This window comes from Equus quagga, chromosome 7, assembly GCF_021613505.1.
Source record: "Equus quagga isolate Etosha38 chromosome 7, UCLA_HA_Equagga_1.0, whole genome shotgun sequence".
Taxonomy (NCBI): Eukaryota; Metazoa; Chordata; class Mammalia; order Perissodactyla; family Equidae; genus Equus; species Equus quagga.
This window is the reverse complement of record NC_060273.1, coordinates 87,627,261-87,645,554: the sequence shown is the minus strand read 5'-3', so window position 1 is coordinate 87,645,554 and position 18,294 is coordinate 87,627,261. Positions and strand designations below refer to the sequence as shown.

The window sequence follows — 18,294 nt, the reverse complement described above, 5'->3', positions numbered from 1 at the left end:
ACATGGCGGCGGCGGAGCCGGCGGTCCCGGCGCTCCCCGGCAGCGGCGGCGGGGGCGCGGCGGCGCCGTCGGGCACGGTCCCCGTGCTCTTCTGCTTCTCGGTCTTCGCGCGGCCCTCGTCCGTGCCGCACGGCGCGGGCTACGAGCTGCTCATTCAGAAGTTCCTCAGCCTGTACGGCGACCAGATCGACATGCACCGCAAATTCGTCGTGCAGCTCTTCGCGGAGGAGTGGGGCCAGTACGTGGACCTGCCCAAGGGCTTCGCGGTGAGCGAGCGCTGCAAAGTGCGCCTCGTGCCACTGCAGATCCAGGTGGGTCCCGCGGGAGGGCCGCGCGCCCCGCCGCCGCTCCCAGTCCCCGCGCGTCCCGGTCCCCGCCGCGCTCCTCAGGTGCCCCGCGCCGCCTGGGCTCCGGGCCCTGCGCGCCTCGCCGACTCGGAAGGGCTGCGCCGCTGTCGCGAGCCGCGGGGGCGCCACGAAGGTTCCTGTCCAAAGGTGACGGTCACCAGCTGTCCTCGGCCGAGGCTGGGGCGTGGGCCGCCCAGGTGGTTTGGGCGCGCGCGGACGCCCCCACGCGGGTGGTCCTCAGCTGCCCGCATCCGCTTTGTGTGCCGGGAGCAGGGCTCAGCCTCCTGGGTAACCAGAGGGCTGTTGCAGTAGTAGCTGTGTGTTTCCTTGCGGGGGATGCAGGACAGGGGAGAAGAGATTGTGGGGAGTAATGGCCCTAGGGTTTGTTCCGCAGAGTTGTGTTTAGCACTTGCGGAAACACAAACTTCAGGAGTCAGACCCTGTCCCCCATCTCTTCCCTGGCTTTCAGTTCTTTGAGCTTAAAAGCTTCCGCCAGCCTTAAGTGAAATAACCATTTGCTTAGCCTCTTCCTTGTAACTATCAACTGAATCTGTTGATTACATATACGTCGCCTACATTGAAAAAGTCATTTGACTCCAGGACCGCAATACCTTTTTAAATATCCAACTTTAGCTAGACCATGATTTCCTGGTCTAGCTGGCTGAGAAAGTTGTTTTTCTTGGGCATTATTTTATAGCTCTTTAATGTGTTTTAGAAAGCTGTGCTCTAATACTACGCGGGTCAGTCTCCTGTCCTCTTTTTACGCTCAGAGAATTCACTGGAGGATCTATATTTTTGAAAAGAAAAGAATATATGGTATATTTTACGTACTACACCATCAACATTTTTTCTTTAGTTGAGAAACTAATAAGCCATTTTTTCGGAAGACCAAACTGAAATGGGGCGTTCGGGGTTAGAAGACATTTTAATATTCAAGCGTCATTTTCTGAGGATTATTCTTTAGTTTGTTTTTTTTTTTCAGCTGTAGTCGGCTGCGGAATCGGTCTTGTTTCCTATCACCCCAGCACCCATGCCAGAAGCTTCCAAAGCAGGTACTTTAACCTGGATAAAGTTCCTGTGTTCAGAGGACAAAGGCTATGAGCTGCCACTGTCTGCCCCTGGGGAGTCTAAAGGGAGGCAGATGGCCTCTGATACCCTAGAATTTGTGCTGCTGTGCATACGGAGAATGTAGAGAATTATAGTTCCTAGGTGTTTACTACTCCCCATTTTTATGTCTTCCAAGAGTTTTCATGTCTGACACCTCTCTGCAGCCTTCCTTGTCGGTTTGTTTTGATTATTGCTGCCAAAATACCCCAAAGGAGGATGCACCTTTGACCAATCCATTAATAAAGGCGAGAATCCAAATACTAACTTGAGGCGGCCTGGAGCTGTGCTGAGGATGCAGACTTTGTGATGCCTTTCCTGTGGTGGTTGGGAGGGTGTGTGGGCTGTTACTTAAGAAGATGTTATGCCAAGGGAGTGCCCCCCACGTCTGTAAGGTTTTTTTCTCCCAAGATAAAATTTTTTATTTTGAAAACTTCAAAGCCTGGGTCTGACAACTCTATTTAATTAAACATTCTGGAAATTAATAATGTATATGTGAAAACCTGAAATGTCTTGTACATTCTTAAAAGGCATTATATAATTCAAGTCACTTGTGGCCTTGGAAATATTTTCCTTGGTAGAGGAGATAACATGTAATTCATTTTTCATTGTGATGTTTAATAATTATAACAGCACTACTCTGTCCATCCTTTTAAAAAATGTCATTTTTTTCTGACTAGTCCAAGAATTCTTATAATATTCTGTTATGTAACACTTCATATATTTTAAAGTATTTTAAAATATTTTTTTCTTTTGTATCTCATTTTAGTAATCATAATACTTTGACTTTTTTACCCAGGTGCCCCCAGCTTAAAAATAGGTAACGTGAAGGGACATACACACCCCCTATATATATCCATATACCTATTCTGATACCTATTTATATCTGTATGAGAAGAGCTCTCTCTATATATACATGCAAACACATCCATGTGTCTATACTCTCACAAGAGAGAGGGAAAATATTTTTTTTCATGTTCATTTTACTTTGTGTTTTGGAGCCCAGCTGTATAATCCTTGAGACATGGACATTGTATGGCTAGATGAAACCATAGAGTTTATTTCACAAACATTTGAGCGGCGGCTGTAAGTGCCTGACTCAGTGAATGCAAATATGTTTAAGACCCAATTCTTGTTCCTTACCTAAGAATCTAACTCTTTCATTTTGCAGAACAGAACATATAGGAAATTGCCTAAGGTTCTGGGGTAATGGTGGAGGTGGGAAAACGCATGAAGGTCCTCGCTTATAGCTGAGCATAGCAGTTACGTTTTGTTTTCATGCTTAATGAAAATATCAAGCAGAATGGAAAACAAGCCACAAACTTGAGCTTGTAATATCATTTGTTTTGATGCTGTTCATTGTTCTTTGTAATAGATGCCTGTAACTTAAGAAGACTCAAGGTGGCCCATCAATGATGCCCTGCTGCTGGGGATGGTAGGCCCTGTCTCCCAGAGGCAGGGGCAAAGAGCATAAATTTGGCCACATGTAGTCAGTCCACTGCTTAAATAATGTGACTTGTTATTTCTCCAAATTTAGGATTTAGAGCCTCTGCGGCCCTGGCTCACATATGTATTCTAGAATGTATTCTCAATTTACTTAGGGGTCTGAGTTTGCTTTCATGCTTGTTCTGACTGTTATTGCTGGTGACCTTGTAAAACACAGTGGTTGCTTGTGCCGCACTGTACCCGTGATTGGTTAGCGGTTCTATGGGGACTGATTGTTAAAACGCCCTATTGCCAGTGTTATGCTGTGGTAACTTCTTAGTGTCTTCTTTTCTGAAATACTCTGTCAACGTGACTGTGAGTGTCCCTTGATAGCTCAGGTAGCTGAAGACAGCTCATGTTTCAAGCATGGTTTATGTGTCTTCAGCTTTGTCACAATGCTTGAAGTCTGACAGTATTGAGATGCAGGGGAAGAAATGTAAATGAGAGGATTATACAGTGGGAATTTAGGTCATTTTTATGACTTACAAGTTTTAATTTTTCAAAAGGTATTCCCAAGTTTTAACTAGTGGAGACATTTAACCCTGGAAACTCGCCTAAATTTGATATCATACCATCACTAGTGTACTTTCCAGCTTGTCACCAGGGAAGGCGGGGCCTAAATAGAAGAGAGGATGAAATGGACATTGGGAGAAGAAGGACGCCAGAAGAGGATTTGGCTTCTGTGACGGAGGAGGGAGGGCTCTGGCGGCTTCGCGTGGGCAGAAGATAAGGGCTTCCCTGGGAAGGCTGTTTTGACCTTTTCCTGAGATGGTTGCTTGGGGAAGGATTCGGCTCCAGCTTTCACTTTCTTGGAAGTTTATTACTTCTCTTATTATTTTAAACAGGGGCATGGACATTTTATAGCTAGAAGAGACCTAGAGTTCATGGTGGGAATGGAGGGGAGGCATGGTTTGGAACGAAGAGGGAAAAGACTCCGTTCCCCCTTGGGCTTGTTCCCCCTTGGTTTGAAGGTGGTGATTTTTGATTACGGAACCTTTCCCATGTGAGCGTGGAGGAGGAGCCGATGGGTGCACTGATGCTCAGAAACTGAGCAGAGAAGCAGGAAGGACATACGTTTGGGAGGCAGGCAGTGTCAGGGGCACTGAGAAACATCTGGATCCTGAGGGTGTGGCATTGTCTCCACCCCGCTGGTTTGATGGGGTTGTGTATCGCTTTTTAAAAAATTGAACATTCCAGATTACTGCCCAAAGCAGTGTAAAGTTTTTGCCCCTTGTGGATACATTAGAGGCTACCTGTGAATAAACTGCATTTGAGAGTGGGCGCTGTGATCTGCGTTTGGAAAGTTTTGTTTTTCATTTAGTTAGTCAAGGGGAATCCATTGTAGATTCAAATGTCACTCTCTTCCTGGGATCTGGCCAGCTTCAGTTGCACCTCAGTCTAAGCTGTACCTTAAGAAATCCCTCAGTCCTCAGCTCTGAGGTGGGTGGAGACAGCTGGTGTCCCTTGGGGAGTTAGAAAGCTCACACTTTAACTGATAAGCTAGAGTTGTAATATTGATGCCAGTGACATTAGTGCTCTCTATAGGTGACTATATTTGTAAAAATAAGAGCGAAATAAATATTCTTTCGCAGCCTAAATTAAAAAGCCCAAAACCTGTTTTCCAGGAACAGATCATTTAATCATTTAATGGTAAATCTTTTGGTGACATCTGGAAATCTACTTTATGAAGCATTTTCTTAATTCTGCAGACTATGTTAACGTAGCAAGTTAGGCAATATTAGTATTTCTGTATATATATTTACTGATTTAAGGGATCTTAGTGGCAAATGGTATTTTAGCTTCATTACAGAAAAAGTTTTTTAACATGTTCTGAACTTTAGAGTGTAGTGTGTGTTTCCTCTGTGAAGGATATCCCAGTGCAGTTATTGATTGCTTACATGAAGCTCATTTAATCCTTAAAACAGCCCTATGAGGGAGATACTATTGTTCTTGCTTTGTTACAGATTAAGAAACTGCTGTTGGAGATGTCAATGATTTGCCTCATTTCGTGTAACTGAAATTAGTAAAATGGAGGTTTGGACTCAGATTCTAACACCCACGGGCTGTGGTGTATAGGGAGCCACATCACAGACCGCTATTTTAAATGAGTCCGGATTGGAGCAAGGCCTTACAAAGCTGTGGTAATCAGTAATCAGATTTCCTTGGAAATACTTCTCAGCGAAATAATGATACCCCGTATCCCCTCTGGCTTCTCTCCCAAGCAGATCATGCCTATTTTGTGACTATAATAGACCACTAAAATTTTGAAAACAGCACACTTACAATTCCAAACTTTAATCATTCCTATAAAGATTTTCAGTTTACTCACTGTAGTAGTTTTACTAGGGGGCTGCTATAACAAAGAACCACAAACCAAGAGGCTTATACAACAGAAATTTATTTTCTCCCAGTTCCTGAGGCTAGAGATAAGAGTTGGTTCCCTCTGAGGGCTGTGAAGGAGAATCTGTTCCATGCCTCTCTCCTCGCGTTTGCTGGTTTGCTGGCAATCTTTGGATTTCTTGGCTGATAGATACATCACCCTGACCTTTGCCTTCATGCTCACAGGCCTTCTGTGTGTCCATTTTTCTCCTTTTTTGAGGACACCAGTCATGTTGGATTAGGCAACCACCCTACTCCAGTATGACCTCATCTTAACTCATATTTTCAATGAGACTGTTTCTAAATAAGGCTACTTTCTGAGGTACCAGGGGTTAGGAATTCAATATATGAATTTTTGGGGACACAGTTTAACATAAACACTCACCGTGCATTACTTTTATGGAGAGAACAGAACTGGTGCCGCGTGTATCACTGGGGAAGGCCAGCCACCCTGGGTGTGCCTGTCCTGAGTAACCAGGATGAGCAAGGGAGGGGCACGTTCCTTGCAGGTCCAGCAGCCCTTGTTAGAAAATGGTCAGAGCACATTTGCTGGTGAAGGAGGGTAAAGACTGTCATGATAATGGTAATAATGGCACTTGGGGATGAAAAGTCTTTTGAATATGAAATCTAAGGTCAAATCCCAGCTATAACAATTCTTAAGAAAGCGGACAAAAAACATACCTGAAATTGATCTCTTGAGCTCTTGCTTGAGGAGGAAGCCACTGGCATTGATCAACTTTTTGTACTTAAATATGTGTACTGAAATATCTATTATTTATGTATGTGTGTATGTGTTGGGATATATATATAGATATATGAAAGTGTATATTTACACACATACATTTTTTATGTCATTTCCTCCTGCCTACTGAATATGCGTTGATCTGTAGTTGCTACACTTTTACTTGCAATTGAATTTGGTCAAGTCCACTTTTAACTTGCAGTCATGCAGTTCCAACATGTAAATGTTTGACTTTGAGCAACATTTTTAGTTATCTGCAAGGTTTTGGTTTAAGAGAAATTCATGAGTCAAAGTAAGAAGTCCCTGAGTTATAGAGTCAGAGTGTAATTTAAAACAGCTTATTGGAATTCATGTGGATTTTGGGTAGGTGGGTGGGGTTGGTTGGACATGGTTCGAATTTTTCAAGGTTGGTTTTATTCTTGTGGCCTCAAAGCCTCCTTTCTGGCTGGTAAGATATGGACATTACTCATAAAATAGCATCTTTTCCCCTGATTATCACAGCGTAGGGAGACCATTTTTTTTAATAAACTTTTTATTTTAGAATAGTGTTAGATTTACAGCAAAGGTGCAAAGATAGCACAGAGAGTTCCTGTACCTCTGTACCTAGTATCCCTTCTTGTTAACATCTTACATTCCTGTGGCATGTTTGTCACAACTAAGGAACCAACGTTGGTGCATTGCTGTTAACTGAGCTCCACACTGTATTCATATTTCACTAGTTTTTCCCAAATGCCTTTTTTCTGTTCCAGGATCCAATCCAGGATACTAATTACATTTAGTTGTCATGTCTCCTGAGGCTCCTCTGGGCTATGATAGTTTCTCAGACTTTCATTGTTTTTGATGACCTTGACAGTTTTAAGGAATACTGGTCAAATACATTGGTAGAATGTCCCTCAGTGTTGGTTCATCTGATGTTTTTCTCATGCTTAGCCTGGGGTTGTCAGATTTGGAGAGAAAGGTCATGACGGTCATTCTCATCACGTTATGTCAGGGCTACACACCATCGGCGTGAGGTTATTGATTATCTTCATCTCGATCACCTGGCTGAGGCAGCGTTTGCCAGGTTTCTCCACTGTGTAGTTACCGCCCCTCCTCTGTACTCTACTCTGAGGAAGCAAATCATTAAGTGCAGGCCACGTTGGGAGTTTAACTCCTTGAGAGGGGAATATCTAGGTATTTTTGATTCACCAAGTTATAACCAGTCATCTCTTCATACCTTGCCACCTTATCTCCATGGTTTCTGTCTTTGTTTACTGAAGGTTTATAGATGATGAATTCCTAGGCTGGAAAGGTTTTGCAGGGTAGTGAAGATTTCAGGGCTGCATTTTCTGACCTCAGTCTGCATCTAATATGACATAAATCCGATGTGGTCCCCTGCCCAGAACAAGATACCTCACAGCTGAAATGAGGTACAGGGAAGCACCAGAAAACGGGGACCCCAGGATACCACAACTCTGAACATTGAGGATTCTGGTTAGGTAAGGTTTTATTCCTTTAAGTAGCCCAATTTTGACCATTTTATATTATACCCCTGAAGTGTTATATAATATACATTTTCTCAATGAGTGGGTTCAAATGATGTTGTCCTAACTTTTGCTATATACAGCTGGTTATTCCTTCGCTAGAGGTCTAGACTGTAGAACTAGTTGAGTTTTGATCTGCTTTTATTGTATTGTGAAACTTTTCTCTGTCAGCTCTCATTTCTTCAGTGCTGGCAGTTTGCCTGTCTCCAGCAGTTTCCTTACTGATTTGCGGTCTGTAACCTTCTGTGACTTTAGAATCCGGACAACTGAAGTTGGGAACGTATACAGAGGTGGTCACTACAGGCTGAGGTGAGCGCTGAGAGCTGGAGGTGTAAGCAGGTATAAGCTGTGGCATGTTAGCGCCTGGCCATGCAGTACACTTACACAACTGCCCAGGAGTTTTCTTTTGCCTGCTTGCTGGTTTTCACCTGTTGTGGAATGTGAGCTTGGCTGAGTTACATTACTGTCGTTTGAAACAGGCCAGTTAGAGGTCAGCTGCTTTTCATAGTGTGCCCTAAACACATTGTGGATGACCAGTGCCGTTCAAAGTAATAAAGATAAAATACACAGATTCTGAGCCTTTTGAGCCAAGATTTAATGTTTACTGAGAATGTAAAATATGCAAATAGTGATTGGTTTTTAAAATAGTACCCTGAGTACTTATATACACATCATACTCACTGCTTTTGAAAATGACCAAAATCGAGGCATAATACTTATATCAAAAATTTAAGTAAGGAAACAGCCAAAGATAGCATGTATAATTTAAGATGCCTGAATATTTATTTTAATCATACTTTATTAGCAGAATAGGGAAACCCCATACTTGGTGCTGGAATTACAGGTGGCACCCATTCTGACATGAACTTGGTGTTGGATGGCCTGTGGTAAATCAGTGCACATCTGCAGAGGTAGCACCAGAGAGACATTAAAGTGCCAGAGTCCCTCAGATCAGGACAGATAAATAAAGTGCAAACTCATTAGAACGCTCCTGTTATTAAGGATAAACGATTCCTTTTAGTGATTCACTTAATTCCTGTAGTAATTGTTTCCTGAGAGTATGCTGTGTGCAGAGGGACTAAGGCAGAGCCTAGGGCCAGGCTGGTGGCGAACCACCACCATGTAATCATGACACAGCTTCCCCCAGAAAATTATTAATAATGATTGTCCATGGGTGGTTTTATAGAGAACAAAAATGGGGTAATTAGAGGGGAGGTTAAGGGGTGGCTCGTAAGAGTAGTGGTATGGGTTCATTCAGGACCAGACTGCGTCCTTTAGCGATCTCTGTAATTTCAGAAGGTAGAGAGAAAAGCACCATGGACTTCTAAGAATCCAGTGAGATTAAATTCTTGTATTCAACAGTGATTTTCACTTTTTTGATATATCCATATTGGGCCCAAGTCGTTAGAGTAGACCAACTACAGCAATTAATGTAAAGCTTGGTAACCTCTGATACCTAATTTTCGTCTTAATTCATTGGCTTTCCTGAGTGTGATAATTATGTTTAAGAATGCAGATGTCAGGCCGGCCCGGTAGCACAGCAGTTAAGTTTGCACATTCTGCTTTGGCGGCCCAGGGTTTGCCGGTTCAGGTCCTGGGTGTGGACCTACGCATCGCTTGTCGAGCCATGCTGTGGCAGGCGTCTCACATGTAAGGTAGAGGAAGATGGGTACGGATGTTAGCTCAGTGCCAGTCTTCCTCAGCAAACAGAGGAGGATTTGTGGTGGATGTTAGCTCAGGGCTAATCTCCCCCCCTCCCCGCCAAAAAAGAATGCAGATGTCAAATTCGTGTCTGTCCTTTTAACAGTGCTGATGTGGTTGACATCATTTCGTTGCAGTTTTTGAGCTCTAAGAGTTATTCTTAAGAGCATCTTAATAGTTCTGTCTTGATAGCTGTAATTCTGGATTTGTTTCTGTGTTTTAAGTTTTGTGTTCCATAGTCTCTGCTACAGATTATTTTTAATTTTACTCTTTGTTCTTGTAAGCAATGCCATCATCAAATGTGTTTTTTACTATTGTAGCATATTTTTCTGATCATAAAAGTAATGTACATTTTTAAATAACGTTTGAGAAATGTTTTTAAATAGTATTTGGGAAATATAAGAGAAGTATAAAGAAAAAATATTACCAACATCCCTAACTGTATAATTGCTTGTAAATATTTTCATATATTTGCTTCTTTTTTATTCATATTCTTACATTATTGAAATACTATGGAACTGTGCTTTATTTTTAAAATTAACATTAGATTATGAGAATTTCTTCTTAGATGGTACAAATTCTTTGAAAACATATACCCATCTTTTAATTGGCTAAAAAATGTTTTGTCATATGTATATGTTAAAATTCGTGAAGTCATTTCTGTATTGTTGGTCTTTGGTTTATTTCTAATTTTTATTATGAAAGCAATTCAATGAACATCTTCATGAATAATTTCTTTGTTCTGTAATTCAGATCATTTCTTTTGGGTCATGGTTGTAGAAATTGACTTACTGAGTCAAATAGTAGCGACATTTTTCTTCCTTTATTGACCTCCACTGGAAATAAATGTCCTTGTATAACAAGTGCTAAATCATTTTTTTTCTTTTTTTTTCTCAGCTCACTACCCTGGGAAATCTTACACCTTCAAGCACTGTGTTTTTCTGCTGTGATATGCAGGAAAGATTCAGACCAGCCATTAAGTATTTTGGGGATATTATTAGTGTTGGACAAAGATTGGTATGCTTTTTATTTATGTTTTCCAATTTGCTGAAGCATGATACCTTCATATCTACACACATATGTGCATTACTAATTGTGTTTGTTTGGGGTTTTTTTTTCAGTTACAAGGGGCCCGCATTTTAGGAATTCCAGTTATCGTAACAGAACAGTACCCTAAAGGTCTTGGAAGCACTGTTCAAGAAATTGATTTAACGGGTGTAAAACTGGTACTTCCAAAGACCAAGTTTTCAATGGTATTACCAGAAGTAGAAGCAGCCTTGGCAGAGATTCCTGGAGTCAGGAGTGTTGTGTTATTTGGAGTCGAAGTAAGTACCTGTTGTTATATTTTGGACACAGTATTATTTGCAGAAAACTTGATATTGTCAGAATGCAATTTTGTGTGTAGAATACCATGAAGGTGGTAATAATGATGAAAAATGGCTGCAATTTATTAAGGTTTGACTATTTGTATGGCACTGCTCTAAACACTTTATTAATTCCTTAAACCCTCACAGCAGCCTACGCGCTAAGTACTGTTGGTCTTCCCATATTATAGAGGAGGAAACTAAAGCACAGAGATGCTGTGTCACTTGCCCAGAGTCATTCAGCTTGTTAAGGGATGGAGCTGGATTTGACTCCCGGTTGGTTGATTCTTGGGCCTTTGTTTTAAACCCTATCGTTGGAACACAGTTTCACTAAAGGCATTATTTTCATTTGTGTGTTGGAAGATTTCACCTAGGTCATATTTTTGTGCTAGAGAAACCTTGGAAGTCATGAGTTCATTGTCCTTCACATTTGCATCATGCACATATTCTTTTAAAGGAAAACAATACTCATGGATTCCTGATGCTGATTTAAATTGTTTTGTGTTTGATTTGTCTTTTTGGATGTGTATAAACAGTATAACTATTCATAGCTTTTAAACAACTATTGAACTAAAATTTTAAAATTCTGAAAAAACTGAAGACAATGAAATCCATATAATATTAATTTAATATATCTATGATGTTTTCATAGTAGGTTTTATAGTAGTTTTAGTAGTAAAAAGATATAACCTTAGGTTTAGATGCACGTGAAATATTTTTGTATTTTGACTTCAATAATGGCAATATAGGGGAAGCCTGTTTGTATAAATATGTCATACCAAACGCTGTTGCTGACTTTTGCGCTTTTTTTGCTCATTCATCATTATTAGACCTCATGACTAATCAAAATCGTCTTTGAGCAGTCCTCCAGAGCTAATGCTAATGAGATGTGGGTTGATAATTCTCCAGAGCTCTCTTATCATATGAAGATAAGGTTGGCGTTGTGGCATTATTGAAATCTGCTTTCATTGGTTGCATAATACAGTTATTGTTGGAGCACATTTTTGCTCTATTTCTCTGCTAATGAGTTACAAGTTAGTCCTTACAAAGATGGAAGCTATATAATAAATTTGCTGGTGATTGTATACTGGGTGTTTTTTGCCCGTGTCACAAGTTATTTTTAACTTGGCCTACCTTGACTTCTCGTGACTCTGTTTTCCCACGACTTTCTCAGTCTGCAGTACTGCAGACTCATTCGTTGTGTTAGGCACTTGACTCAACTGCAAATGGCGTCACAGCTGGGTGGTGGTAGTCAGCCATGTGAGGGTTATCCAGATGGTATAGATGAAAATCTCCCAAAAAATTCTCACACAGCTCTAAGAATATGTTCAGAGTTCCTAGTGTAAGGGACATTGATGTTAATCCAATTCCTGGCTTTACAGAGAAGAAACCAAAGGCAAAGATGCTGTTTATGCTCAAGATCACCTGGCTAGAGGCAAAACTCAATGGAGGCCAAGGTCGTTAGACCTGTAGTGCTCATTCTGCTTTATCATGTTGCGCATTGGTAGAATACTTCTGGTTTGCCATGTTCTCACATATGATTTTTAACTTCCCTACTAGACTCATGTGTGCATCCAACAAACTGCTCTGGAACTCGTTGGCCGAGGTATCGAGGTTCATATTGTCGCCGACGCCACCTCATCGAGAAGCATGATGGACAGGATGTTTGCTCTTGAGGTAATCGTCGTGCTTCGAAATAAATCATTTATCAGATTTTCCAGATAAATTTGAAGAATATTAAATATTTAACAGCAATGAAAAATTTACCTCTTAAATTTGAACTTAATCTGACAATAGCAGACTCATTGATTTCGAGTCTTGATGTGCGCTGACGTTTGAGGTCTCATCGCCATGTCCTATTTTATATTTTCTGTCTCCTTAGATCTAGATTTCTAGTGATGCCAAAGCTCCTTTACATTTTTGTCCTTTCTGCTGTACTTTTATACATGAACTAAGATGTATGCCAAGAAGCTTAATCTGAACCATTTAGAGATTTGCAAATCAGAAACAGTTCACTTCGGTTTAACTCAGCCAAGATCTGTCCAAAAACTAGGGCATAATGGGCATACTCCTGGTTCAGCCTTTTATTGGGTTTCCTTATACTTGAATTTCTGGAAATAGGAGGTGTGTCACTGACAGTTGGGGATGCAGTGATTCTTTCCCTGTGTTGCATAACATTAGTCTCACCTAAGCATTTCCTATTCAAGGACTGTTGAAAAGCAAACTACCACACAATTCTTTGAAACATTCACTCCGTGTTGTGCATCTCTCTCTCTCTTTTCTGTTTAATTTTAATTCCTTAATGATTTTAAAGTAATGTCGATGTGGTTTCTGAGTTCTTTAACGGATTATTTTTATTGAGAATGGGAAATACAGGTTTTTTTCAAGACCCTCCAGCATTCCATGCACAAGCTGGCCTATGGACTACTACTTCTCTAGGATTGCTAAATCATCTGTTTAGCCTCGTTTGCCCTAGGGTGGCAAGTGGGGCAAATGGGAAAGAGTAGTCTCCGGAAAGAAAGGAGAAGAGTTAGCGGGGAGGGCTGACGCAGAAGCATGGGGGTCACTGGCAACAGCAGTAGTTTTAAGGCCCTGGTTGGCCATCCCTTCTCTGTTATTCCAGAAGCAGTGAGTCCTGTATTGGGATTACAGGTGAAAGTAGTTTTATTTATTCTCTTCATCTATTTTTAAGTCCTTGTGGATTATTTTAGATGTGTCTTTATTATAGCATTTATTACAGAAGATTTTGATTATTGACAATTCTGTCTTCTCACAAGATTTAGAATAAAAGCATGGTTAGCTATTTAGCATCTGAACCTCCTTTGAGAGGTCTGTAATCTCAGTGCTTAGGAGTCCAGACAGCATGAGGATAATATGAGTTGGGTTGTAGTATTTTGTAAATTTGTATCCTTGGGCAAGTATCCAACATGAATGCCTTGGGTTTCTCATTGGTGAAATGGAAATAATAACCACTGCACGGGAGGATTTTTGTGATAATTAAATGAGATAATGTATTGATAGCACTTAGTATAGTGTCTGACATAGTAAACATTCAAATGTTGGCTGCTGTTTTTATTATATGTTGTTGTCTTCATAAAGGTAGTTTTATCAGAAATATATAAGCATATCACTTCCAAGGCCAGAAAGGAATAGTCCTGAGAAATTCTGAGGAGGACAGGAAAAGAATATTGACTTCACTTAAAGTGTTGAGGTTGAAAGGAGAAAAAGAATCAGGTCAGGTGGTGATGGGGCAGACGTGCCACATTTCAGATTTTTCCTCTTGGTCTTAATTTAATATGGAGGTGATTTAATTTGTCCCTAAATTACTGGGAGAAATGTTAAGTTTTCTCTTTTATTCTATGACTGTGAAAGTTAAATAACAATCTGGCCAGCTCCCCTTCTCTATTCCTTTAGAGTATGACTACTTAAGATCATTCCTGAGACCATCTATTTTGCCTGTTAAGATCATTATACTAATAAGATTTATAGTTAGCATTATTGAAACTTCCGTTCCAGGGTCTGTGGTATATGCTTTATTCAGCAGTTTTTTTGAGCACCTACCATCTGTCAGGCGTTGTGTCTTTCAACTAGTGATTGTAGAGTAAATGCAGAATAGAATAGAATAAAACCCTCCCTCTGAGTTTGATGTCCTTCTGCTTCTAGGGAGTTGATAGTGTTGCTTGGAAGTTTGATGGGTTTAGTCTTTTTATCCCCTGCCCTCTTTGAGGCTGGCATGGCTTTGTGCTCGAGCATCTTTAGGTTTGTGGGTCAGAGCAGCCTCTCCTTTCCTTTGGCCTAGTTGGGCTGCTTTTGCGAGTGTAAGGGAAGAACTTCAGAAGCCCATTAAACCATCTACCTGTGTGCTTTCAACAGCTGGGGTTTAATTGCCCCATTTTAAGCCATGATGACTTGACCCCCACAATCACTGAAGATTGTTGGCCTAGAGTGGACCAGGCTCTGGTCAGCAGAGTATCAGGGAAAGCTTGGCATTTAAATGGGCTTCTTCCAAGGTCATCAGACTTTTTCCTCGACCTGGGCAGTTTTCTGTCCTTCCTGCTTCACTACGGAACTAGAAAGATTAGTGAGAACTGACCTTTGTTGGCACATTAGAGCACATAAAGCACTTTCACAGACATTGAAAGTGTATGATTCAGATTCAGACTGAATCATTGAAAGTGCACTAAAGCAACAGTGAGCAGGATGGAAGGCAGGCAGGGCAGCCAGCTGGTGAGGGCGAGGGCTCCGTCTGAATGACTGGACATTCACACAGCGGAGCTGCAGCTAGGCTTCCATTTATCCCCTGCCCTCCCATCGGAAGCAAGCACACTGTCCTTTAGGATCTCTAAGTGTTTTGATGTGATAGCCAGGAGTTGACTGAAAAGGAGCAGGAAGTAGTTTCCAGAAGTCTTTAAACACTCAGAGATAACTCACCCTCTGATATCTGTCCCAAAATAAGGGTGCTAGCAGCTTTGTTTTTTTTTCTCCTCTTTCCTACATAACTCTCTGCTGATGTTTCATTTCCGGAGAGTTTTGGTCAGCTGCTCTGCACCCTCTTCCGTACTGGTTGTTGAGGTCTGAGCTTGCTTTCTGATAAGTAAGCTATGGCTTACACTCCCTTGTACGTCCTTGGGGACAAAAAGGAAGAGTCCTCCAGCAGGAAGATTGGGCCTGCAGATCTCCAACCATCTGACTTTCACTCCACAGAGATGTCCTGGCTATTCAAGTGACTCCTTCTTTATGAGGAGGAAGTCATCTGAGTCTTTTCCTCTGTTTTACCTAGGAATTGTTTCTTAATCACCTCATCTTCCATGGTTCTTACAGTGGATGCTTCTTGGGATAACAGGTGACCCATTTTTCCCCTAGAGTTTCTGATAACAAATGCATCGAGAGAATCTCTACCCTAGAATTCTCCTCTCTTCTCATCCCCCCTCCCCTCCTCCCCTTGTCTCTGCTTTCTTCCTTTGCCCTCCTCCCTCCCTCTTTCCTCTTCCTCCTTCCTCAGCACTCTCTCTCCTCCCCCTCCTCACCATTTCTGTCCTTAGTTCTTTGTTATGGTTCCACTGGAGCATTTTGGCAAGGACATTTTTGACCTGTCAGTGAAACTTTACACAGCCTTACATTTTATACTCTCGTTTAGTGATTCTAAAAAGTTTATGACAGTGGCAGTGGTGGTGGTTCTGTTATCATCCAGGGGCACATTCTTAAACCTCGTATGAGGCTCTTCTACCAGTCATTTCTAGACAGAGGAACTCTTACTTATGGGAAGGATTCACCTGCTGGATGGCAGATGATTGGAGACAAAAAAGAAATTAAGAATCATTGTTTTAATTCTCCAGTAGTTTTAATGCAATTGAAAACTTTAGTTATGTCAAATTAGATAATAAATTAGCAGTGAATAGAAATATTCCAGACAGCTACAATTATATTCATAGCATAGCTAATGGAGCTTTAGAAGTATTCCCCCCCCCATTTTTTTTCCTTAAATAAATAGCTACTCAATGCCAGGTATAAGTATTCATACACATTATGACCTAATACATTATCTCAGTTAAACTATAGAGTGGGAAATATGGATGAAGGTACCTTTTTTATCTCACTAGTAGAAATAGAAATATAAGAGTTTAATGCCTTTAGGAGGAAGCCAAAAGCAGCCCTTAGCTGAGTTAGTGAATGAGTGAAAACCGGAGCTAAATCTGCAGATAGTGTTTAGGAAATAGCAGCAATTCCAGGTGTCCAAATGTTCAGTGATGGCATATAGTGTAGACCACTCCTTTCTCTCTTGTGTCTCATGTTTTACAGTAATTAGCCTTGACTTCCCTCCTGTGCTTGTCAGATAGAGACCCTAGTCTTGGCTGCTTGTTTTCTTTGACTTGTTTCTGGTCCATATAACTAACACTGAGAACAATCATCATGGGTTTGTGGTGCGGCCACTTTGGAATCTGTCCCCCTCACTGAATTTGATGGCATGACTAAGGACCATGGTTTTAATGGAAGATGCTGATTATTGTGTCCTGGCATACTTTTTGCTGTTTTCAAACGGTGTTCATTCTCATGCTTACGTCTCGATCTGTCTTTGTCTTTTTTAAAAAAGCGTCTTGCTCGAACTGGGATTATAGTGACCACGAGTGAAGCTGTTCTGCTACAGTTGGTGGCTGATAAAGACCATCCAAAGTTCAAGGAAATACAGAATCTCATTAAGGCGAGTGCTCCAGAGTCGGGTCTGCTTTCCAAAGTATAGGACGTTTGAAGGACTGGAATGCTGCTCACCATCAGATGACAGGACCGTAAGCCCAGACAAGCTCTTGTCTCTACTAGAATTAAAATGTTAGGTCAAAAATTGGCTCCTTTTTTGCGCCTCTTAGTAAAACTTACCAGTTAGACCATTTGGGTACCAGCGTTTAGTTACAGATGTCAAAGGCTTCAGGTGCTGCTTACCTTCGTTTTTTGTTAATGTGCTTTTATTTTATTTATTAAAAAAATTATAACAGAGGTGCCTGTTTTGTCTTTACTGTGTACGCTGATCATAACTTTCAAAAGTGCACACTCTTGTGAAGTTTTAAATTGTGCACTTTAAAGAAAAAGATGTACTGGTAATGGTTTGACTTTTGTATTACTGTAAGATGTGTGTTATAATGTTCATGTTGATTCAGTCCTTCTACTTTACAGGTTGATTGAAATAGGATTATCATATGAGAATTTAAAAACAGGACTGTAGATCATGTTACCCTTTCCCTCACAGGGCAGTCAGCTTCCTTACTGAGCGAGCTGCATTGATCTAACCAGATGAAATTATATGGGATAATTAAACATCTTTCTTGATTACGCTAATTTTCTTATTCTGGTCACTATCACTCATTCTCCTGTTAATGTTCTCTTTTTGTAGCTGAATCTTTTACCTAGAAAACTCATGGGGTCATTGCTTGTTTTAATTTTGTAAACAGATGGGATGGTTTGCAATGCCGTATAATTAGTGGAGGGCTGTTTTAAAATCTTCGAAGTATGATTTTAGCCGAATATCCTTAAAATCATCTTGAATACATCTAATAGGCACAAGATTTAGCAAAAAGATAAAGCTGGATAAAGTGTAGTTTTAAAATGTCCATACTCTTGTTTGATGTTTTCTCCACCTACCCTCCAAATATTGTACTTAATGCAGAAGACATCAGTAATGATTTGGTAGTATTAATTTTGTAGTCATTGCTACCTTTCAATAAATTTATTTTCATTAAACACTTATTGGAGGATTTTAAAACTTTTTTTTTAAATATTATGTGAGGGATGGAACACTGCTGTCTTTTATATTAAAGTAATTAAAGAAAATGTATTATGTGAGTGAAATTATTTTGTCTTCCACAGCATGGCTCTGAGTACTAATCCAGGGATTCTGATATTTATTTAGAGGTATAAAATTTTGACATTTATAATCTTTCAACTCATGGAAATTTTCAAAGGAAAATTCTTTGCAGGAAGAGGCAAATTAATTTTTCTGAAGGACCTTCTTCACTATTTAAAAGCAGTACAAATGTTTGGGTTTTTTTGTCAGTGGTAACAAACAGCAACGTAGCATTCTTTTTGTGGGTGCGTTTAAGTCTTTTTGTTTTGTTTGAGGAAGATCAGCCCTGAGCTAACATCTGCTGCCAATCCTCCTC

At 40.7% G+C, this 18,294-nt stretch overlaps 1 protein-coding gene across 1 annotated transcript; it reads left to right on the top strand.

The window, feature by feature from the left end:
- The first annotated feature begins 2 nt into the window (after window positions 1–2).
- On the top strand, window positions 3–17,969 carry ISOC1 (isochorismatase domain containing 1). The gene is made up of 5 exons (XM_046668191.1): window positions 3–311; window positions 10,179–10,298; window positions 10,403–10,606; window positions 12,206–12,322; window positions 16,737–17,969. Exons 1-5 carry the CDS (start codon window positions 3–5, stop codon window positions 16,881–16,883), a joined length of 897 nt encoding a protein of 298 aa, XP_046524147.1. The 3' UTR covers window positions 16,884–17,969.
- Window positions 17,970–18,294: the final 325 nt, after the last annotated feature.